This window comes from Protobothrops mucrosquamatus, unplaced genomic scaffold (assembly GCF_001527695.2).
Source record: "Protobothrops mucrosquamatus isolate PMUCROS unplaced genomic scaffold, P.Mucros_1.0 scaffold804, whole genome shotgun sequence".
Lineage (NCBI taxonomy): Eukaryota > Metazoa > Chordata > Lepidosauria > Squamata > Viperidae > Protobothrops > Protobothrops mucrosquamatus.
Window position 1 is genome coordinate 462240 of NW_015387070.1, and position 25867 is coordinate 488106.

The following is a 25867-nucleotide window of genomic DNA, read 5'->3' on the forward strand; positions in this document are numbered from 1 at the left end:
CGGACTCGACGAGCGGGCGGGCGAGCGAGCGAAAGAGAGCAGCCTGCAACCCCCGCTGAAGGCCGAGCTCAGCAGTTGGAGCAGCAACAGCTCCAGCAGCTCCTCTCTTCCTCCTCTCGGCAGTCAGACCTGAGGGAAACTTGGAGGAAGCCTCCGCCGACACCAAGCCCGGGTGAGTTACGGTAACTTCCTGGACGCCTGTTTTAGTTTGGTTTTATCTGATTATCTGTGGGGGACTCGCCCGCAGTTTGCAGGAGTGGGACGGCCGCGCTCGCAGCCCACTCCTTTCATTAGAGATGCCAGTTTTGCAAAAGGCAAAAGTTTGGGTTGTGTGTTTTTTTTTTCCTTTCCCTTCCCTCAATCGGAGAGACTCTCCAAGGTTGAGCTCCGGAGTTTTTGGTGCTCTCCGAGATTTTATTAACCTAACCGGGTAATAATCGGGTTTTTGTGTGCGTGTGTGTGTTTTAAAGGAAAACGAGGAGAAAAAAAGGGCGGGGAAGTTGTTGGTCATTCGTGCTTGCTGTTGGCATTTATTCTAAGGGAGAGACATCAGCTTGGGGGTTTTTTTGCGTAGGGGATCCGCGCGTGAACGAAGCCCCACTCCCCTGCCCCTTTTGCTTTCGCTCCCGAGCCGGCGCTTTTGAAAAGGGCTTGACTCCAGCCTGGGATTCGGAAAAGACTTTGCAAAAGACCACCCCACCAAGGGGGAAAGGCGCGCAGTTGGGCACCGTCTGCCTTCGGCGTCTCTTTTTAAACGGTGCTCGGATACTGTAAGTCCACAAAGAACTGGGGGAAAGAACCGGGCGGGCAGGCGAGAGAGGCGGGCAGAAAAAAAAGGGGGGGAAATCCACACACACTTGCGCAGGGAAAGGGGAAAACGGGTGGGCTGGCCGGCTCCCCTCTCCTCTTTGTGTGTGTGTGTGTGTGTTTGTCTCTCTCTCTCTCTCTCTCAATTCTCCCCCACCCCAAAAGCGGGGAGGGGGCGACCTTGCAAAAGGGAGGGGGCTTCTCCCGGTTGCGGGGAAGGCTGGAGGTGCGCCTTTCTCGGCCAGCCCGGGTAAATTTGGCCGTATTCTTCAGCCAATTCTTCATGTTATGCTCCAGGTACGGCCCTCCCCCCTTCCCTTCCATTCCCTGCGGCACTGCATGTTGAGGCTGGGACGGAATACACCGGGCCGCCCGAAGGGGGGAGGCCTGGCGACACTGCGCTCTGCCGGGCGCTCACTGACAGAGCCGGGGGGGGCCGAGGCGGCCACGGAGGAACAGCCAACTGCCGGCAAGCAGCCGGAACTGCTGGGGCCGGCCCGTATTGAAGAATACGGTCGAATTGGGGTGGGGGAGAATTGAGAGAGAGAGAGACAAACACACACACACACACACACAAAGAGGAGAGGGGAGCCGGCCGGCCCACCCGTTTTCCCCTTTCCCTGCGCAAGTGTGTGTGGATTTCCCCCCCTTTTTTTTCTGCCCGCCTCTCTCGCCCGCCCGCCCGGTCCTTTCCCCCAGTTCTTTGTGGACTTACAGTATCCGAGCACCGTTTAAAAAGAGACGCCGAAGGCAGACAGTGCCCAACTGCGCCTTTCCCCCTTGGCGGGGTGGTCTTTTGCAAAGTCTTTTCCGAATCCCAGGCTGGAGTCAAGCCCTTTTAAAAAATGCCGGCTCGGGAGCAAAAGCAAAAGGGGCAGGGGAGTGGGGCTTCGTTCACGCGCGGATCCCCTACGTTCGTATTTATTTACCGTGTTATGCCCCGTGAGCTGCAGGACTCCGCCGCTTGCTTTATAAACCCTTGGCCGCTGCTCCATCCACACACGCTCGCGCAGGGAAAGGGGGAAACGGGTGGGCCAGCCGGCTCCCCTCTCCTCTTTGTGTGTGTGTGTGTGTTTGTCTCTCTCTCTCTCTCTCTCTCTCAATTCTCCCCCACNCTTACAATATCCGAGCAAAAGACTTTGCAAAAGACCACCCCGCCAAGGGGGAAAGGCGCGCAGTTGGGCACCGTCTGCCTTCGGCATCTCTTTAAACGGTGCTCGGATATTGTAAGTCCATAAAGAACTGGGGAAAAATATTGACTCGAGTATAAGCCGAGGGGGGCATTTTTCAGCTCAAAAAATGGGCTGAAAAACTTGGCTTATACTCGAGTATATACGGTACTTAAAAAAGAATCAAAAACTTGGTTTGAACTCTTTCAAGACAAAGGAATGCCCTTTAAGGGCTCAACTAAACTCCAAAGAGTTGCTGGGCTTGGATCTTAGCTGAAGATATTTTAATCACTGCAGATATATACTGAGACCCTTTGGAAAAATAGAAAAAGTATAAAGCCAAAGAGGATTTTTGTGCATTTAGGGTAACATAATCGATGTGAAATTTCTGGTTGCCTGTAGTATGGAAAATAATCCCCAGATATTTAAGACCTACTCTGTTAGATAATTATTTAGCTGCCAGACATGTGACTTAGCAAAAAAACATGATCTTGGAGTATTTAATTTCTAGCTGTTCTATAAAGTGCCAGTTTTAGGCCAATCTGTGTCTGAGATCTTGTTTTCTTGCAGATGTTTCATTACCCAAACTAGGTAACATTATCAGTGGTCCTCAGACAATCTGTGTCTAAGGAAAAAGTGCAGCAACATCTGCATATAGAAGAAAAGAAATGTTCTATTTCCCAATATTGGTAGATCAAGAGATGGGCTATTCAATGTGTCTATAAGAGAGTGTATGAGTGGCTTTCTCTGAAGTCTGTCTCCTCATCAGCCAAGATATTCTCAATTGCAACCCAATCCAGGAGCTTGTTTTACAAGTGCTAGCATATAATTTACTAATTGGCTAATGGGCCAATAATCTCTACTTCTCTTTTTTGAAGAGTGAAGCCACCAAAGGTAGGCCCCAATCATCAGAGACCTTACCACATTTATCAATATAGGTGAATAGGAAAGCCAAAATGGGTACCCACCAATCTAAATTGTTTTGAATGTCCTCCGCTAAAATGATCTCATATTCTGGAGCTTTGTTCAATTTCAGCTGTTTAATCAGTTTTATAATCTCAGAGCCTATCCCAGGGGAGGAGGGGAGGAAAATCTTACACTTAACTAGTTCAGGTTCTTCAGCCAATTTCTCTACTCCTCTATCTGGTGTTAACAGGAAACAGGCTCTTCTAACCAACCCTGATTTGATAGCAGCTGCCATGCAGCCAAGAAACAACTGATTTCCTGCTTTAAAGAATATAAAAATGATCCTCTTTCTTATTCAACCCAGGATGAGTTGCTGCTCTGCTTTGATGCTCTTCAAGAGGAAATATAAACAGTTATTATAGACAAAGAAGAAATAGGTTTTGAGAGAGTCTTGGAATCAACTAATTTCTGCTACTCGTTATAAGACTTCAGCTCTATCTGGAAATACATAACTCTATAATCTGCGTCCTCTAATTTACAAATTTTATCTTTTATACCTGCTTCAGTCTGGGGACACCACTTCATATTGTTGTATACACAGAAGGAATTACTCCATCCGAAGAGGGATTAGACTATAAATAAAATAATTATTTGGCAGAGAAGGAGAAAAGAGATTGAATTTTACTCTTAGGTACTTGGCAGATTTTTGTTTTTCTAAGTTCACAACGTTACATAAAAGAGAGGAACTGCACATACACTTATTTGCTTGGACAATTCTCTTTATCTAGCTAGGGGAAAATTTATGAAAGATAGTGCATGCATAAAACACCAATGTGAGGATCAAACAATGTTAGATCTCTGAATTTCAAGAATAATACAATGACTACATATTACAAATAAAACTGATTTCTCACAATTTAAATCAAGTTTCACAAAAATCATCATCTTTGAGTCAAACGTATTTGAGGAATAAGACCCTAGGCTACAACCAATTTTCTCCCTATGTTTTGAAACATTTTTGAAAATAATTCAGTTTACAATAAGAAACATGCAGATTTTACATAATACAAGACAATTTCTAATGCCAAAGACATTTGTATTTTTATTAATATTTTTACACCATTATATACACCAGCCCCACTCTGTTTGTACAAAAATCATAGAGAGAGAGAGAGATTACTTACTTAAAAAAATTTGGTACATGTTCCATATTGTTTTCCTCTAAATAACGTCTCCGGCATCTCTGGAGTTCTTCAATTCTTTGTTTTTCTGCTGCTGCTTCTTCTAAATTTCCATCTTCCAAGTACCTATAGTTAAGAATTAGATTTTTCAGCAGATATATGCCAACCTTTAAAAAATGCAACAACAAAATCCAGAAATACTAAACTTCAGGAATCACCTAAATCACATGTTCTATACAATGCAGATTAGATAAAATTGATAGCGCTGTCATTCAAGTAAATAAATATTGATTGAATCAGAATAAATATATATGATTAAACTCTATGGTTTTGGAGAAACAGACTCCCTCCCTTTTTTCTACAATATGCAGTTGCACATTAGTGCAGATAGTATATTACAAAAAGTATTTATGAGGTGGGAAGGGGAACAAAATAGGAAGGGAAACCTCTTTTAAGGTGACCCCTGTCTGCTGCACTGTTTGTAAGTTCACATATTAAAATTTTTAAACACTTCTCAAATTGTCTGGCGCAAGCTTTCCCTGAGCAGCAGTGATCCACATTTCAGATGAATTTTTTAACATTAATGTTCTTTATAATATTTAGTCAAAAGCAGCCGTAGCCATTTAAAAGAAAAAAAGAAAAAAAGAGTGTGCTTCTTGCCTTTGATCTGGCCTGAATCGAGCATCTGTTTTTGGAAGAAGGTCTTTCAGTGCAGGATCTAACTCATTCAGCTCAATGGCAAACCTTGTGAAACCATAGTAATGCTCATTATTTGTTGGCATGGAACCTGTATTAAAAAATAAAATAAAGGTAGTAATTAACCCCTGTGAATAAACACTAGGTCTACATGATGAAGAAAATACTTGTCCTTGCTCTTCATTAAACACCCTATATGCAGCACTCTCTAAAACTCTCTAAACAATGGTTTTGTGGGAAGACATTATTCCACCTGCTATAGCGATAATATGGATGATGGTGCACTGCTCGTGTTTTTGTCAAAATATGCTCTGCTTGGCTAGGACCCCCATGTGCTTTCCCAAACCTTGTCCCATAAAATCCCTCTTACCCAGAAAGGCATGAAATGGTCTGACACAATCACTTCATGCTTCTTCGTGCAAGAACGAAATTACTTCAGGAAGAAAGATCATCCTGAAAGATTCCAGAGAAGATGGATACTTAAGCCTTCAATGGTCTTACAGACACTACTGAAAGTTGGCCTTCCACATCACTGAGGCACAGCACGGGCATTCATATTATGCTTTATGCACAAGAAGCAATGGATGGAAACACAAGAAGCAATGGATGGGAACTAATCAAGGAGAGAACCAACCTAGAACAAAGGAGGAATATCCTGACAGTGAGAACAATTAATCAGTGGAATGGCTTGACTCCAAAAGTTGTGGGTGCTGCAACACTGTAAGGAGACTGAACAACCATTTTCTGAAATGGTATGGGGTCTCCTCTTTGGTTGGGGGTTGGACTGGAGGATCTTCAGGGTTCCTTCTAACTCTGTTATTCTGTTCTTTTATTTAACTTATATTTTTATATTGCTGAATCAGGCTGAATCATGGGCGTGTACAAATAGATAAAACCAGAATGCAACATTATGAAGCAAGAACAGTTTAAAGGCCTTATGAAAATCGTCAGTTCTGGCAGTTTTCTGAAAAGATCCCAACACCGCCATCTTGTGAAAAACACTGTTTTGAGTCCCCATTCTCTCACTTAATATATGAGTTTAGGGGAGATGACAGCGTATCAATTTAATAAATCAATATGTGGGGAACCCTTAACATCCTGGCTTGGCATGAGCATACAGGATGATCTAATTTTACAGAAAGGAAGCAGTTCTGAATAGACCTTTTATATGGTCTTCTGTTGCCTCCAACAACCTGGCAGCTGCTGCCTGAAACTGACCAGACCTTAATCAATTTCACACTAAAGGTTTTTGTTGTCCACATTGGTCATAAAATGAATTTTTTTATTATCATTAATTATAATCATATTTACAAATGGTTGCTATCCAAGGCAGTTGGTAAAGGAGGACTATCTGTACTGTGGTCCATCTGGAAACATTAAGATTTAAAAGGATAAAGAAAATTCAAATTCTCAACTAGTTCTCATATGACTTTTGTTAAATCAGAAAACCAGCATTTGAATTATAGGAGAACTAGGACCTGCCTCATAGCTACTAATTTTGAAAAGTTAGAAAAATACAAGATTTAGTTCAGAAGATACAACTTGTATCCTTGATCAAAGAATCCTATTTTTTTTATCCATCAATAGAAGTACTCCATAAAATCCACTACATTATTTTTACTTTCTCTTCCAATATTCTTTATTTTTTTAACATTCAGTTTCACAAAATTCATCGTTCAAATACGGGGAAAAACCGACTGTAATCTTGTCCTAACCAGTAAGTCTAATTGATTAAGTAAGTAACCGTTTCTTTTTTCAGAGGAACTGCTTTTTTTTGTTCAACTTGAAGAATATAAAAAATGTGTACAATACTGAAAAATGCACATTCATTTTAATGGCAACAGTGGCATTAATCATTTACCCTCATGCTCAAAATATTATATCTCTCTTCACCCAACTTATACTATTTAACAACTTGTAGCATTTTGCATTATTCCTGCTTGATCTGAGAACGTATTATGGAACACACAGCTTTCTAAATAAGCCGAGTTTGATTTAGATTTCATCATGGAAAGGACAGCAATGACTTACACTTACAGTTTCTAAGCTACAATTAATGTTCCAAGCTATCATATCTGGCATACTGAGATGAAATCCCTGCGTCCATAGTACAAATTCTACTCCTTTCTCTGTTACTTGCTTAGTTATGTTTAGAATTATATAAATGTCATGTATTACCAGGCCTCCATATACATTTTGCTGAAGGTGCAATTCCACAATATAATCCTTCATGCCATTTTCCAAAAAGGCGATGTACCACTTTTCCTTCTTGGTCCATGACAACACCTTGAACTTCATTTACATTAGAATTCCAGTAATTCACCTAAAAATGTTAACGAAATAGTTTGGTTTTATTAAATGTAAAACAAATCATCTAACATCAAGAGTATCTCTGCCATCAATCAACAGCAAGAATGCAACCCTCAATTCCTTACTAACAGCGCTCGATAACTGCTCTGATTCATCACACGCAATCCCATGAGGAAAAAAAATGTAATCTTGTTTATAACCCAACACACTACAGTATATATGTGAGTGTTCTGAGTTATGGCAGACCTCTAATTTAAAAGGGGATTGTAATATGAAGGTCTCCTTCCACAGGCTGCTCCAATTCTGTAGAAGATCATAAAAAGGTGATTGCTGGGATAATGGAAAAGGCTGTAAAAGTAAGATTATTTTATATCCTACTCAAAAGTACTTTAGTCTTCTTGACAAGTAGAAGCATTTTGTAAGGCAGATTTTTTTTCCTGTCTGGAGCTCAAAAAAGAAACAGCATTCTTGGTTGGGAATCCAGTCACAACTGGCTTTTCTAATTTTTCCTTTTTGTTAATTATCTGCATGTAACTGTCAAGGCCCATGAACTCCAGCAAGGTTGGGATCTAATCAAAGAAATCTTAACTGATTAATTGCACTACTGACAATAAATTAACAGGTCACATCTACATCAATCTGCAAGGGAATAAATGCCAGATATTTCAGGTAGTATATATGAATCTCACAGCATCTTAAAATGAAGACAGGAAATCTTTACTCATTTAAATATTACTTATGCTGGCTTCCACAGATCCATGGGGTAAGTCAGAAGTTCTCACCCATCCTAGAAAAATCATTCTGAGTGACAGAGAGAAAAAGGGGCTGTGCCCTGTTTTTATAACTATTTTGCTTAAAGACAGGTATTTATTTATGGGGAAGGATTGAAAATCAAAAATGGAAAAATATTTCCAGTTAGACCAGGGGTAGTCAACCTTGGCTCTTTTATGACTCGTGGACTTCAACTCCCAGAATTCCTGAGCCAGCTGTCATGCTGGCTTTCACTGTCATGCTGAATTGGTTCATATAACTAGAAACACCTAGATTCACAGTATTATTTTCCTGAGCCATTGGGAGTCAGGCAGTATACAGATTTAATAAATTGTTGTTGCTGTTGTTACTAATGCAGAGGACTTAAATAAAATGATGCAGAACAATGATTTTACATGCTCAAAATTCTATTATATGTCACTGTTAACCATAGAGCTATACAAGGTATTTATAGATGTGCATCACTGGACATGAATAAAGGCACTGATTGCATTAATTATGGCATCCAATAAGAATATACAGGGAAGTTGCCACTAAATTTACACAATCTGTGGCAGCTAATTGAAAGGACTATTAACTGTTCTCTCCACTGAAACAGAAGCCTATAGAAACTGGTGTGCATACTCAGTGCATTTCCAGACATTTCTGTGAATAGGCCATTGACAGAATGCGTAGCCCCTTCACCATTCATGATGATAATCACAGTAAAACTACCTTGATAAATGTGAGCTTACAAATACAGACACTGCTTTTTGTATTTCTGATTGTTATTTCTCCATAATGCTCTATCCATCTCCTTCCACTCAGGATGTTATGTATGCAAGTAGTGACTTTGTTCCAAACGTAGCAATCACCGTATCTAGAAAGAAAAGGAAGAGTAATACGTTTCAGCATTACCTTTTCTAAAACCATTCCAAGCTCATGTGCAAATAAATCTTACTACATTTCCAATATTAAGAACAACTCACAAAGAACATTTAAACATTTATATTCTACTTTTTCTCTATCTTTATGTCCACAACAATTTTTACAATCATTTTTTGCATTGCCATAAAAAACATAATAAAGCAACATTAATCAAACTTAAGTCTATATCCATCAGCAATTACATCACACTGATTCCTAAAGCTACCAAAAAATCTGGAGGAGTAACAAGACTTAAACACTGTAAACAACAGGCCTGACAAATATCTGGAAAGTCATCTCACAGTCTGGCATGGTAATAATAAGAATACACCTGCTTTGGCAGATTTAAAAAGCTTGTCCATCAGGTGTTTGGGTCTCTCTCTACTGAAGCTGAATACTTCCACTGTCTTTTTTCCCATAAAAGCTCTGTGCAACATTACAGCATTTTTAAATGATAATTTAGATTGTCAAATATTTTCCTGAAATCATGCTTTACAGGGTACTTCTGATAATGGAGGCACTAACATCCACATAGAAAATTAAAAAAAAAATCTTTTTTATACTCTTCTAGAGGAGACAACGCTTACATTCACAAGATAGAATTAATCACAAAAAAAATGGTTAACATGAATGCATCCACTTGCAGGTCTGCCAACTCCCTCACACCAATTATTGTCTTTGATCATTCTGTTGCTTGTACTGTATGCAGTTCAAAAAATACTTCTGGTAAAAGTTAATGTAAGCCACTGACAGAGATTAGACTGAGACAAAGACAGCCAGTGTTGTAAATGATTAAAGTTCTGGACTGTAATTAGAGAGATCCAGATTATATCCCCTTGTAAGCTGCAGAAGTTCACTGAGTGATTTGAAGCCACTTTCTCACAACACAGCCTATCACCCAGGGTTGTTGTGGAAAAAAAAGGCAGGGTACCTATTTAGTTCCCGAACAAAAGACAAGATATAAATCTAATAAAGAAATTTAAAAATAAATTAAAATGTCAGTTGTGTAAAGCAGGACTTTTCAACCTTTTCAATTATTGTACCACTTTTAGAACATGACAATATTTCGAGTACTACCAGTGCTTAGCAAAGTGTCAAAAATCTGATGACTAAAAAAAAAGGGGGGTGGGTGGGTTTTATTGATTAGATTCATTTGTTGTTATAGAAATGGCTAGTTTACATTATTATGGAAAAATAAAAAGTTGAGGTTCGATGTTAATGCTTCCCTCTACTGCAATAGAAGAAGTCGGAAGTCAATGCCTTTTCTTTTTCCCTTCTCCCCTTCACTTTTTCCTCCTTTCTTCCTCCCCACTGTGTCCTACTATTTGCTTTTGTATTTTTGTATTTTATTCTATAATCTAATAAAATGTTTCAAACCATAAAACAAGGAAAAAAGTACCAGTTTTAATTTCTTCAGTGGCGGTTCCTTTGCTGAATCACTTTCCCCTTTGTATGATGAATTTATCCATATTTATTAATATGCGCCACTACATTGGTGGTCAGATAGCTGTTCGGCCCTTCTTCCTCTCTCCCTCTCCTCTCTCTTTTTCCTCCCTGCCTGCTGGGCTCTCCTTCCACAGCTTCTTCTCTGTCCCCTTCTCTTTCCCCATTGTCTTTTTTTCTCTCTCCCGCCAAAACCACCTCCCTTTATATCCTCTCCCCCCCCATTTTTCTCTTCGGTGCACCTCCAGCTGATTCCTCTCCTCAAGGCTGCGCTTTTCCATCTCTCTTTTTCCATCCCCTTCTCTTTCCCCACGTTGTCTTTTTTTCCCCTCTCCCTTTCCCACCAAAACCTCCTTTTATATCCTCTCCTCTCTTCTCCTCCCTCCTCCTTTTCTCTTCAGTGCATCTCCACCTATGCGCTGCTTCTGGAAGTGCCAATCAGCTGGAACCCGGCACTGATCCTGGGGCTTCTGCTGAGCCCCGTCAGCCCTGCAGCTCCAGCTGTCTCTCCCTCAGGCTTGTGTGGTGCTGCTACTGCTTCAGCTCATTCCCCTCTCCAGCTGCACTTGTTTAGGACGGTCATGTACCACCTGCCAGTTGCCAAAATATATCAGTGGTATGGGCACCACCAGTTGAAAAGCCCTGGTCTAAAGCTACATAATGGGCTGTATACTGATGAGAAATCTGAGTCATTTTTTCAGTTTATTGTTCTGTTTGCATATTGCATTAGTTCTATGTGAAGGAAGCTGAATTATAAGATGTTGGCATCAGCTGATCAACTGCAACATGCTTCAGGATAAACATACTAAAGAACAGTAAGACTAAAAAATGCACCAGGTTTCCTCCACTTTCCCAACACCCTTCAGTTTGTGCAGGGACATATTTCATTTTCAATCATTAAAATATATCTACCCTTTCAAAGAAAATAACAAAGGAAAATCTGAATGTTTTCACTGTTCTCGAGTTGTGCCGGGCAACCCTTTGTAAGGATCAAAACACCATCCATTCAAGAAATGACCATCAACAGCAGTACCTTTTCACACTAGCTCAACCAGAATTCATTTCAGTATTAATTGTTATTGCTAGGACACAGGGATCTGGTTCTTCAGGAATTCCAGCTTTCTTGCCGCTGCTAAAAACAGATCCTATTCCATTTTGCACATTTTCAGATTTTGTATCTGTAATGTTATACAATAACTTGCTGTTTAACAGTAACAATTTAACAGTAAAAAAGGCATAGAGACTAAAAGCACTTACTTAGGAAGTGTCACATTCAGAGTTCCAATTGGCAGTATTTCCATCGATTTCCCCCAGAATTTGTTTTTCCATCTAATATCTGAAGAGAAGAAATATTTATAAAGATGCAAAATGCTATACACATTTATTCATCTCGCATATCATATAAGCCAGGGGTGTCAAACTCAATTTCACTGAGGGCCGCATCAGCACTGCAGTTGCCCTGGGGGGGGTGGGGGGGGTGGCCAGAGTGGGTGCAGCCTACTGGGGTGTGTGGATGGAGTGGGTGTGGCCTACTGGGTGGGCGTGCCCAGTTCTACATCATTCGCGTCAAGGGTGCCTATGGGGGCCTGGGCAGGAGTGGGACAGATCTGAGGGTCTCTGGCAGAAGGGGGTGGGACTGGGGCAAGTGCCAAGGCATGGTCCACCGGGGCAAGTGCCAAGATGGCCACCACAAAATTGTACATTGGCTCCTGGCTGGCCTGGGCCAGGGCCAAGGCAGCGGGGGCCGTTCCCTCACTGTTTCCAGGATGGCTTCGCGGGCCACATGAAACCACTTCGCGGGCCACATCGGGCCTTGTGTTTGACATGTCTGATATAAGCTAATATACCTTGTTCTAATCAGAGCAATAGGCTAATCCAGAGGCAGAAAACTGTTGATTTCTAATTTCTCAATGTAAATATATAATAATAAATAAATAAATAAGAATTGGCCTTTGCGATTATTGTAATTGTTCAAGCTAAATTTCAACAAGCGAATTGTATAAAATCTAATTTTCTTTTTTTTTTTAACTGAAATTTGATTCATCCACTTGTAACTAAAATATATACCTTGCCAAAACACAAAATTCTTTGATTCACAGTGACAGGCAGAAATGGGTGGGTGATGGCTAACCTGGAAAAAAATTACATACAAGTAATTATACATACAAAATCTACACAAGATTTTTATATTCATCACACTCTGGAAAAAAAATCTACGCAACCATGCAAAGAACATGAATGCAAAGCTGAACTCTGAAATGCTGAATTTTAGCTAATGCTCCCAAAACAAATATTGTTTTAAAACAAATCTGAGGTCTTCTCAACACTTCATAAATCAAGACGAAATGTTTTAAATAACCCTCATTCCTCCCAGAAATTAAAGTAATACAACAATATAATAGCTTTATAATAGCTATTCATACCTGCTCTGAGAAAAATCGAAATCCCTTGTCTTCCCTGATACACTCGTAAGTCTCACCAAGCAGAGGGTTAAAAGGCTTGCTTCCTGCTCTGTAATAAGTGGAAGCATATCCTGAAGTTGCAAAGGCAGCAATAAGGACCTAATTAGAACAACAAAACAATATTTAAGAAAACAATTCTGAAAGAGACTGGCTTGACACATGTAACAACTGTATAGTCAAACATGTTCTTTTCTAAGGTGCGCCTTTGTCCTGTTTACAGTAAAAATCTGTTGTATTTTTTTATATTATTTCTCATTTGCTTCCAGAGTGTAGCAAAGATCTAAATCAAAACAGAAAGAAATGCCAGACTAATGCTCTATTATTAGCCACAAATGCTTTTCAATGCAGGAAAGAAAAATGTAAGAATGTTATATCTTGAAGACTTAAGGGGAAGACAGAATGGACACCGAATCTATGTTGTATGTCTGCTTCTGTATAATGTTATATATAATGTAATAATGCACTTCCAAAGATACAAGGTTCTGTGGAAAAACAAGAGGAAAGTCAAGATAGGAATCTGCATCTGAAGAACATACAGTGGCCATATTTATTTGTTGTGGGGAATCACAGCTTATTATGAGGTGCAGAAGATGAGGCAAACCAGAAGGAAGGGAGAGAGTTGGATGTTTTAGCTTCAGGATTTATGGAAGCAGTGCTTTCTATTCCTTCCAAACAGGATCACAATATAAACTATTTTATTGCTTTGAGAACAAACTGATTTCCCAATTTCAAGTTCTTTTCTCAGTTGCCTGGGAACCAAGCTCCAAATAAATGTTCCAAACTGAACACTTACTAGATTGTTTATGTCTGAGGGTCTAATCTAACTGAACAGATGATAGAAAGAGCTACAGATCATTTCAGGGAGAAAAATGTAGTTGTTGACTGTAGTAAACTTTTCATTCATATATATTGTGCATATGGGAGTAACTCTTTCGTTCTTGTATTTCCAGATCAGAAACGTACACCTTCCTAAGTGAATTTCTCCCACATTAGTATTTAACCACTTCTATAAAAAAAGTTGCTAACAAAAATCTACTACTTTTTAAAAAGGCAGTATTGCAATAAGAAAAAAAAACAATGGATGTATCCTGTGTAATTAAAATATTTCTTTACCTTTGAAAATATATCATAGTTAAAAGTCTTTATAGAGATTCAGCTCACAATAATTTGGGTATATTTCCCAGACACAGAAGATGGAGCATCATTCATGTATATAAATAAATATAATGGAAGGACTTTTTCTTATGCAAACCATAATTGAATTTTTATTTTTATATATTTATATAGCTGTCATTCTAATAGAATGCAATGCAGTGAAAGGTACTTGGGCAAGACTTTGCAATATAAACATTGCCAATACTCTCTTCCTGTCAGAACCTATTTTATGATTCTCACACAGAAAAGAGATGGGCAGGCTATCTTGGAATTTTTAAGTTTATTACAAAATTCATTTTTATAGGCAACCAAATGGTCTTTTTGTAAAAACTAGAGGCCCTCCTTGTGCCAACATCACTCCTTTTTTAGAGAATGCAAAATATCAAGAGGTCTAAGAGAGAAGGAACACATTATGGAACACCATGATATGTTCCATAATCAGGCCCATTACCATACGTTCATAGGGATCATCGCTTTCAGCAGCTTTGTCCAAAAGTTCACTATATTCCAGTTCCTCGCAAAGATGTTGCAAAGTATTCAAAGGCTCATTGAGCTCTACAGGCATTGATACTTTGGAAAGGTCCTTCCCAATATTATTTCTCAAAATGTTCCACAGATTTATATTACTAGTATCAGGGGAGGGTGTTGGAAGACATGTCCTTCGTCCATTTCTGAAAGCACCTCCTGTTAGCTCCCCATTCATTACTAAAAGAGAAACAGAACAGAATATCATGAAACCTATACAATGTGCTAATATATACATTTATACATACAGTGAGTATATGTTTGTGTGTGTGCAGCGGGTGTGTATGCATGTATATGGCATGATATTACATAAAACTATAGATCTCACAGTCACTGATTCATTTAGTGACTTTTCAAAGTTACAATAGTGCTAAAAAAAAAAAAGCTTTAACATCCAGTCTTCACATTTATGACTTTTGCAGAATCTCTCTTTTAATTTTCTCTTAATTATTTAGCCCATACTAAGATGTCCTCAGAGAGAAAGAGGAAAAATAAACCCAGTTCAGCTGAAGGAGCAAAGGAGAAAACTGAAGTAAAATTATAAGCATGCCTGCAATCACGTGATTTTTACTTCATAACTGCTTTGCTTAACAACCAAGTCATAGATCCCAACTGTGGTAGGAATACCTGTACTATGTTTGAATTTTAATTATCTTACATTAGTCTACAACAAAGTCTGTAGACTACAGTAAGGAATCTCCTTATTTGGGGCCACGATTTGTTTGCTTATTTAAAATCAACTAACCAAATATACCACTAAAGTCATATTGTCTCCTGATGTCATGGATTCAGAAATTCACTGTGGGGTTAGTACCACTTTTTTGAATCTGTTACAACAATTGAGCCCATAGTCCTTCCTTGTATCTGAGACTATCACCACACTTGACTAAATCCTGAGTGACAGACAAAAACCTTAAAAAACATATTTAAAATCAATAAAAGGATTAAGAATCGTCCCAAATGAAGCTTTTATTGTGCATAGAATTTTACAAGGCATCCAGGTGTCATTATTTTCTTTATAAAACCACACAATGCCTTACCATGGCTTTACCTAGATTTTCCTTTGCTTTGTCATGTGTACATAACAAACTGTTACAGAAACAAAGATGGAATAAGCTGCTTACCTTGAAATATTCAAACAGCAAAGTAAGTCGCAGGGGTACATATTTGTTTAATCTTTCATTGCTTGCCTTTTTACCACTTTAGTTTTTTTTCTCCATAGCTTCCTCGACAGATGGAATTACAGAATTATATCTACGCATTCATTCCCACTTTTGCTTTTCTATTCCCATTAATTTATTTTCCAAACAGATTTTTCTTCCCTTTTAATTATTTTTAAAAGAAGGCAATCTCTTTTTTTGAAAGGATTTTTTTTAATGTTACTGTACTTTTGCATATAATTCAATCAACTACTCGCTGACAGAGGCAGAAATATGAGTTTCAGAAAAGAAGCATGAAAAAAGAGGAAGAAAGATGGTTTATTTTTTCCCCCAGGCCCATTTTCTGTAAAATAATTGAAAAAATAAAAATCTTCTGGTAATAGCTTTAAAAAATCTAATTATATCTTTTCAAATAATAAATGCAATAAGGGAAATTGTTCACATATTGCTACTGTTTATTTCCCCAAATATTTTTTTGTAATTAGATTTCCCCCCCCCAAGTAGCTGAGTACTAATTTCTTATACACAGAGTACAGCTTTCAAATGTAAATACAAAATACATTTCAGCCACTAAGGGGCACTATCATTTTCATCAAAAGGAAGAAGGATTTGGTATCTGATTTGCTTGTAAGCTGCCTGCTCTTGACTAGGTCTCAAAGGATAGAATTCTGTTTTATTATCATGTTAATCATTTCTTCAGTCTTCAACTTTATTTTTTTCAGTGTGACAAAATTAAGGGACCTTGGATTTCCAAGAAAGAATTGCTGAACTGAAGACGGTTGCACCAGAATGAAGAGCTGGTGAGTAGACCAGCTTTTTATAATTCCTCTCCAGGCAAGGAGAGGACTTGAGATTGCCCATATGTGCTCCAGACAGTTGCTCCTTATGAGAAGACCTCAAGACAGTGGTTTCCAACAGATTTAGCAATCTGGGAGAGGGGGGTTCTTATTCAAATCATGGTTGGTATCTTTGAAAGGACACTGGGTTTGCATACTTTTCTAATCACTTTAGGAAACTGTTATTGTTAACTGCCTTTCACCTATTAGGAACATTTGGAGTGATGTTTAACGGCACCAGGTAAATTTCCTTCAATCCTTAGCGAAATAAAGTTTTAAATACAATATTAATGACTTTAAAAAATCTTTCTGAAATAAACAGTAAAAGGGTAATTAAAACTTTGAAGTTTTAATAATTTTTATTAAAGTTTAAAAACACAAAGATAAAAAAATTAATACAAACTAAGAAAAATATAACAGAATAAAAAATGCAAAAGAATTAAAAAGATATATATCCTTATATACACATATATGTATCTTCTACATATAAATATTGAAAAGCATTGATATATTAAAGAATATATATATATATTAAAGGAAAAATACTTTTGCTGATAGAGTTGAAACAATTGAGATTTTATGGATTTATTTATAGATAACAGATGGGATATGGGAAGAAGAGATGGTATGTTGTGAAAAGAAGATAAGTGATTAAAACTGTTCATACTTGTAAAGAAGGGGGAAGTCACTTCTTTATATATTACTTTATCTTTACTACATTCCTATTTATTTTTAATTTTTCTTTTTTGCACCTTCAATTTTTTTTCAGTCTTTCCTTTTTTTATTTCGCATTTGTTTTTATTGCTGTAATCTTTAATAAAATTGCTATAAATAAGCAACAAAATTAAGAGATCCAGGGTTGTTGGAATTCTACAGTTTATAGTTCCATTTGTAACAAAAGTTAAAAATATTTGTATGTACATTCAATCAGCAAAGGAAAAGGCTCCCTGTGGATTTTACTCCACTAGTCGTTGTTGACTATAGGGGGCGGCGCTCATCTCCGTTTCAAGGCTGTGAGTCAGCGCTGTCTGAAGACGTTTCCTCAGACATGTGGCCAGCATGACATTGTGGAGTGCTGTTTTCTGCCTATTGAAATGGCATCTATCTACTCATATTTACATGCTTTTGAACTGCTAGGTGAGCAGGAGCTAGGCAAAGACAGGTGCTCAACCTCATCACATGATGCTTGGGTCTTGAACCCGGGCTGTCAACCTTCCACCCAAGAAGCCCAGCGTCTTAACTGCTGAGCCATCGTGCCACCCACTCAATTAGCAAATGTAATTATTTAAATAAATTATATATTTAAATTTAATCAGTATTCCAAGTGTTATTGCACGAGAAAATGAAAATATAGAATTTGTCAATTGGAAAATAGAAATAAAGTAATATAGAGAGCAAAAATGGGAATTATGCACATAAAACAATACAATACCCTGAAGTGACCAAAAGAAAGAAGACTAAGATGAAGAAGAGGTTGAAAATATCTTGTGATGGCAAAGAGGATAGGATAAAGGCAGAAAAATGGATTAACAGAAAACATACATTAAAAAGAGCTCACAGAATTAAAATGGAAAGAAAAGTAATTTTCTGCAACTAATAAAGTAAATTAGAAGCAATTTGAAAGTAGCTCTCAGAGTGGAGACTCCTTGTTTGCCTCTGTATAAATTATATAAAATTTATTTTCTAAAAGTCAAGAAACCGCATACTTTGCCGAGAAATATTGTCTCCAACACTAGTGTTGTCCTCAGATATATTGTCGCTCACATCACTTATGTAAGATTCATCATCAGAAGCCTAATGAAGAAAACAAATAATAACACTGATTATTACTATTATTATACTGAAGAAATAGATGTTATTGTCATAAATTCAAATTCCTTATTTTTATCTTTATTTTTTTAGGTCCACTCTGTTTGTCTGCAAGTATTCTGCCCATTCAAATAAAACATTGATAGGTGCGCATACCTGTGGTAAATCCCCCTCTTGGCAGAGCAACAATGCAACAACTGCTAAAAGCAAAAGCAAAAGCAACAGAGAGATTTTAAAAAATCTTGCATTTTGCTGCCATTTTGTAGTCGTCCTCAGTATTACAGGTCAGATATGATAGCTCTTATTTTATTTAGGATTTCAGAGTGTTTAAATAACATGTACAGTATATTAACTTAAAAACATTTGCAATAAAATTAACTGATATGATGGTCCTCATACATGAAACACTGGCTGAGACATACATGTTTATGAAGAACATCAACAAAGCAGTTAATAGATGTGAATGATGGACAGGCTATGCCATGCCCCTTTTCCTAATTAAAATGAAGCATCCAGTACTTCAATCTCACGTTACATAAACATAAATTTATTATAACTATGAATTACACTGCTGAGTAAAGATTGTTCTTCCTAACCTCATTTTCTGATGAGCTTGCAGACAGAAGCACTTCTTGAGCATCAAAAAATTCAGAGACAGATTCAGACATGGAGAGCCTGCTCTCATTAGAAACTTGTTGGGAAAGTGGGAGACTAACATGGATCTGTTCACCTGTCTATAAAAGAAAAAACATATACATGAATTCTGCATATTGTATAGTTAGCCTAAGAGCTTATACAAGCTATGACAAAACAAAAATCATACCAAGCCATGATGGATAGATGCCCTGCTTCTTTTCTACATTTCTTTCCCGCATACTGATAGAGAAAATAAAGCAGAGATGGCCCTGTAAACCTGCCCTGTATTTAGCAAATTGAGAATTTAGTTGAAGAGGAGTCATATTTTCAGGATGCACTCGAAACTTTCTGATACCTGGAGAAAGAGATGCATTACTTTCCTCAGGATTAATACAATTCTTAGTATGTTTGCACTGCACTTCCACATGTATTGTTGAGACTTGCCACAAAATACTGGCTGTCTAGAATTCAATTCATACTCAGCCAGCCATTCCCTCAAAGAGGGAATTCTATTCTTCCCCACTGTCATTCAACATTCTGTAATCACTGACTATGTTCAATTCTGAGTAAGTTACATTTCCAGGATTGAGTATGCTAATAACTTTTAATTCTTCAGGTCTCCAGTTTTGATTATAGTCTTCTTACCACTCTGCTATTAAGTGTGCTATTAGGAAAAGCAGTGCTTGTATTCTATTTACTGTACTTCAAGCACTTCTCCCTTTCTAGGAGAAGTCATATATAAGCTCTGTCATTCAGGCTTGCAGCATGGATCTCTTTTATTTCATTACTTCCCAATGCAAATTATATTCCATTAAAATAACACTTCTCAATATACAACAAAGCTCAACACACATCACTAAGAAGCTACTGCAAAAGGATGGGAAGACCTAAGAATATAGGAAAAACAATTACTGCAAACCAAGAAAATGAGAAGCTATATATGCTGTCAGATGCAGGAAATTCTGTTTCAAAAGGGGCGTAGCAACTTTAAAAAGTACCTACATGCGTTTGCCTCAATTCATACTATGGAAGAATTCAAACTGCATGCAATAGGCGTAGCTTCAAATGAAAGATGCAAGAAAAATATACTTTTGTCTGAATTGAAGGGTTAACCAACAAAGTGCATGGTAACATAATTAAAACTAAGGAGAAACTTCCTGACAGTTAGAACAATTAACCAGTGGAAAAACCTGCCTCCAGAAGCGGTGAATGCGCCAACACTGGAAGTTTTTAAGAAGAGACTGGACAGCCATTTGTCCGAAATGGTATAGGGTTTCCTGCCTGAGCAGGAGGTTGACTAGATGACCTCCAAGGTCTCTTCCAACTTTATTATTATTATTATTATTATTATTATTATTATTATTATTATTATTATTATTATTATTATTATTATTATATGGCATAAAATGCAAGTAAGAGAGGAAGAGAGACACCATAACGTTCAAGAAAAGGAGTCTGAAAGAAAAATATATAATGAAATAGAGACGTTGGTGAAACCAGTAAGCATTATCTTCTCATGTATCTCTTAAAACTAAGTGAAGTTTTACATTTTCTAACCTGGAAGGTCTCCTGCTCAAAAGGAGAACAGAAAAGAAAGAAGGTCATCAACAGGTATTGTTGCAATACTAATTGGTTTATCTTCCATCTTTTAAAATCCAAAGCATAAGATTGATAAATGCCAAATGATCAGAAAACAGAAAGGAAGCAGACAATTCTTACCATGAATGGAGTAGAGGGGTTACTCTGAGGACCTATACCAGGGGTAGGCAACCTTGGCTCTTTTATGACTCGTGGACTTCAACTCCCAGAATTCCTGAGCCAGCCATGCTGAGGGGAAAGGGAGAGGTTTCCAAGCTGAGCCGTGCTGGCTCAGGAATTCTGGGAGTTGAAGTCCACGAGTCATAAAATAGCCAAGGTTGCCTACCCCTGACCTATACTGATAATGACTAATGCTTTTTTAACACATTTTAAACTCGTTTTTAAAGATCTAGAGTTAGACTAGCCAAATAAGGTAACTGACTGACCAGGGTGGCCAAAAAATGGTGGAGAAGAGTTCTAAACCCATTTCCATCAACTGAGCAAGAGGCTATAAAATGGCAAATGTGGTTCAAGAACTGTTAAGTATAAAATAATATGCACCAAGGCCAAAAATATAAGTCCACAACACACTGATGGCCACTGAATAGGCAAGGATGAACCAGAAAAGATCATGGGATCATAACAGGAACCAGAAAAAAATATATCAGTTTAGATTTTTAGTTTTGAAAAAAAAAGATAGCAGGTATGAATAAATTATGCATGATATAAATAGACAGAAAATGTATAGTATTTCTCTCACAGCGCAGAAATTCAGAGGCATATTTAGGAAAAAGAAATGAACGTCTGTCTTCCCACAATATTTAAATATAGAGAACTAGCCATCCTAAAATCAATTGCTGATCAACTAATTAGATGTCATTGAGTTGATGTTATTTTATTTTTTTTTATGTTAATTCTTGACAACCATATGCATAAACATTCTCTGGGATAAGCCTATAGCTTAGGTATAATTTAAAAAGGTATTCAAGAAATTCATGGGGAATAAAGTTACCAGTGGCTATTAAGCCAGACAGCTCTAGGCCAATCTTAGGATCATCTCTGAAGATCAGCTACAGAAAACATGAGTAGAAAAAATGCTAAATATTCATAGGGTCCCCATAGTAATTTGGGAACGGACTGTTATACTATATAGGTATTTAATATAAACTGGCACGGCTCTTATGTATTTACATTTCAGCTGCATGTTCAAATACTGTCTGAATGAGGTTGCCAAATATTCTACTCAGCAATTTAAATTATGGTTTTCCAAAGGGAATTTCCCACTAATTATAGCTTATTACTTTCATGAATGCAATTAGAAAATTATTATCTAAAATGAGTTTGTCCCACGGCTTGCCAACTTTGCCAACCATAATCATTTAACCATTAATGGTTATTAGCAGAATTTAACTATGGTAAGTGCATTAGAGCAATGCCAAAGTCTTACCTCATCAGGACTAGGGATAATATTTACACTGACAACCTGATCACAAAGAATAGACTCTGAATGTATTCTGTTCAAACGACTTCTTAGTTCAGCATTCTGGTTGAGAGCCTTAAAATAATAAAATTGAATATTTAATTTCAATTGCACAAGAATAGTAAAAAAATAGAGCCAAGCTATCTTCATCTCCTATATCCTGGCCAAAGCATAGTGTTATTATGTAATGTATTGGGAAGATGTAATTCCAAAATTAACATCTCTTGCTGATCATAAATGCTACTCCCCAAAGATTTATTTACCTATTATGCATTATTATAACTACAGTATCATGATATTTTCACCCAATATTTTATTACTGGTTTTATGGCTATGATGTTGAGAATACCCTGCTAGAAATCCATAGTCCCTCACAATTTAGATAAGTCTGAGATCAGGATAAAATACGGAAGATCCATGTGCACCCTTTAAATAAAGCACACCTTGGGAGGACGAGTGGTAAAAATGGTGCTCAAATCTTTCCCTGTGGAATATTTTCTTATTCAGAATAATTTCCACACTGCTTTTATACAAGAAAATTAATCAGATTTCTATATTTGTTTCCCCTATGAAGAGTAAGCCATTATTAGAAAAACAGTCTATGGAGAATAGGCTATGGAGCCTATCTGCCTCTTACTGTTCTAAGTAAATGTGCAAACTTTCTAGGGAGGCATATCAATTTAGAAATAGTGTCAGAAACGTTTTTACATCTCATTATATTTGGCTATAAAGACTGAAATCCAATACAAACATCTTACCCAGATTCAGACTTACACAGAATTGGCCTGCATACTTATAACGCAGATACTGACTTGTTTCATTAGTTTATGAACGAAAAACTAATTCGAAATCCCTTCCATTAAATTCTGTCATCTGATGGGATATTGGAAGCACGCCTTCTCTATAGCTGCCCGAGCCTTTTGGAATAGCCTCCCAACTGAGATTTGAGAAAATCCAAACATTTTACCCTTCTGAAAGGCCATGAAGACCTGCCTCTTCCTCCAAACATTGGACTAGGGTGGGGGTTTAGCCTGGAGATTGAGAGCTGATTGGTTTGACCCTAATGGAAAAGCTTGTTCTGTTTTTATTAGTTGTTATGAGTCACCTAGGATCTCAATGTGAGAGAAGCAACCCATATGAGCTCAATAAATAAATAAGCATGAATGCATAATTTCCAATGGAAAATTATCTGAATATATTTTCTTGCTTCAGTAAGAAAACATGCACTTAATAGAAGTAATACTTATAATAATGACTGCTGCTTGTAACTCTTTAGTACAGTGGTTCTCAACCTTTTTAATGCCGCGACCCCAACTGGTCGTAAGTCGAGGACTAAACCGGTCGTAAGTCGAGGACTTTCCCTGCCCGGGAGCGCCGCGCATGCGTGGTTCCGCCCCCTGCGCCGGCCGAGGCATAGCTGGCAAGCGGCAGAGACGGAGCAGGCCGACCACCAGCTGGCCCAGCCCAAGGGAGGTAAGGCACCCGCCGGAAAAGGGGGAAAAAAATGGCAGACAAAAAAAATGGCAGACAGCCTTGCTTGGCAACCCCCGTGAAATGGTCGATCGACCCCAAATGGGGTCCCGACCCACAGGTTGAGAACCACTGCTTTAGTATATCAATACTTATTACTGATATCATCAGTCATATTCTCTCTCTCCCCCTCCCTCCCTCCCTCCTTTTCTCTCTCTCTACTTTCAAATCAGTCTTGACTCCTAGTGACTGCCTGAACAAGGGCCTGCAGTTTTCTTGGCAAAATTTAGGAATGGTTTGCCATTGCTTTCTTTCTAGGGTCAAGACTAAGGGACTGGATAAAGTTCACCCAATTGGCTGTGTGCCTAAGGCAGGACTATAATTCAGTCTCCCCAATTTCTAGCTTGGTGCCTTAATCACTACACCAGATTGGTTCTCATATTAATATTATCCCATACTATTGAATATATTTGTAACAGAGTGCAAATATTCTCCAAATAATCATTAGCTTTTATATAATGGGGTAGAAAAAAAGCAGCAATCTCATCTCCTGAAATGCCTTATTTACCACAAATTAGAAAACATACATTTTAATATTAACTGTTTAATGTTAAGTAAGCTAGACAAGCTTGATTTATGAAACTGAATTCTATTCAGTAGCAAAAGAGGATTCACCGAAACATATCGCAATGAGGGGAAAGCAGAGTGGGACCGTGGAAATTTTGGCAAACATTTTGGTGATCAAAGAAAGAGAGGAAAAGATTAGTAAAGAAAAATATGATTTCACTTGTTAACCCTGATTCTTTTCTAGATTTAGAGATGTTTTATGTTCTTCTACAGAAACTCATAAGAAATGAAAACTAAATGATCAGAGAACTGTAAGATGCCAGACTGGAAGCAAAATTGTATGCCATGTTACTATTTTATCTTTAAAAAATAATACCATAAATTACACGACAATAAAAATGCTAATTGGGTCACTTAGATGATATTGTGACCAGAGGCAAAAGAATAACATCCTACTAGATATGGATTATTCCATGAAAAGTTTTTTTTTCTTCCTCACTACTTCTTTGCCTATTTTCCTCCTTGTAGAAATTGTTACACTAGGAAAGGAGATATTCTAGGATACTGGGTTTCAAGATATTCTATAAATGCTAATCAATAAACATTGCAAATAATTTCCTCTTCCTTGGGAAGGAAAATAAGTAACAAAATAGAAGAGGTTATAACCAAAACCTGTATTATCTAATCACCTCATGAAAAAAAAAAAAACCCCGAATGAATGAAGCAAGACAATTCCACAACAAAAACCATAATTAGAAAAATTCTAGAAATTAAAGCATGACTTCAAGCAGAAAACAGTAACAGTAAAACAAACATGAAAGAAAAACTATAGATGTTAACAACCTAATATCAACATTAATTGTGAATATATATATATGGACACTATATAGATGTTAAGGCGAAACTGAGAAAAATATCAATGGGATTTTGTATGCTTTACTTCCATGCAATCGATATTGTATTGTATTGTATTGTATTGTATTGTATTGTATTGTATTGTATTGTATTGCATTGCATTTATTACAATACATTATTGCAAATGCAGATTTTATTTAAACAGACTAATCATCTGAATGGAAAGGTGGACAGATAGGAAGTCTACACCTAAGTATTTGTGAATTCCTTTTTTCAATGGTACTTTATCACTGAAACATCCTTCTCAAAAATGCTTGACAGATACCTTCAATATAGTTCCAAGACGGAGGTCTCTTATTCTCCCATTTTTCTGAATACTTACAATACTTACAACTTTTATTGCTACTATTATTACTGTGGTTCGTGAGTTTTTATTTTGGTTGTTGTTCTTTAATATGGGCCTTTTTTAAACTACATTTTACTTCATTCGTAGTAAGTGGAATGAAATAGCAATCGTACAAAAATTTGCTGTTCTCCATAAAGATATCTATTTCAGTTGATATCTACTGTAAATAAGCAGATATCAGATTAATCAAGGTAGGCAACATTAAGGCCAATAAGCTACTATTTTTCAGTCTCAAGAGCCTCTCTTATCATGCAACTAAAATATGTCAATTTCCCACTGAAAATTGGTAGCACAGTTCTTCAGATGAAATTGTTGTAAACCTCAGGATACAATTTGGGGGGGGGGGGCAGAGGTTTCTTTTTTCTTCTCCATAAAAAAAACCTTGGAAAATCTTGGGCATGATGTGTCATACTAATTTACTTAGCACCACACCCTCACAGCAAAATAGGTTGAAGGGATACATAGGAAACAGCGTCTACCACATTAATACTTCTACATAGCTCCCTTTATAACTAAGATACATGTGAACGCAAAAAAAGGAGGTTAAAGATATGCTTGAAGTGGAATTCTAGGTAGCAGAAAAATAAAATTAAAAATCAGTATAAAGTATAATGTTAATATCAATATAATGTTTTTTTCAGCAGAAACAATATTAAATTGATTTATCATATACAGTAGATTGAAAACACTAGGAAGGAAAAGAAATCACAAACATTTGTTTTTTATTATGTTGCATGGA

General features: G+C 37.4%; 1 protein-coding gene across 1 annotated transcript in view; it reads right to left on the bottom strand.

Moving 5' to 3' along the window:
• OSBPL6 (oxysterol binding protein like 6) overlaps window positions 1-25867 on the bottom strand; it is an 86643-nt gene that overhangs the window by 1798 nt on the left and 58978 nt on the right. The window contains exons 14-24 of the mRNA XM_015818847.1: window positions 21798-21905; window positions 18733-18870; window positions 18034-18121; window positions 14258-14511; window positions 12613-12750; window positions 12257-12320; window positions 11447-11525; window positions 8555-8699; window positions 6938-7082; window positions 4724-4850; window positions 4067-4189 (exon numbers count right to left, since the gene is read on the bottom strand). Of these exons, the coding sequence (XP_015674333.1) occupies window positions 4067-4189; window positions 4724-4850; window positions 6938-7082; window positions 8555-8699; window positions 11447-11525; window positions 12257-12320; window positions 12613-12750; window positions 14258-14511; window positions 18034-18121; window positions 18733-18870; window positions 21798-21905 (1409 nt within the window). The remainder of the gene's footprint in view (window positions 1-4066; window positions 4190-4723; window positions 4851-6937; window positions 7083-8554; window positions 8700-11446; window positions 11526-12256; window positions 12321-12612; window positions 12751-14257; window positions 14512-18033; window positions 18122-18732; window positions 18871-21797; window positions 21906-25867) is intronic.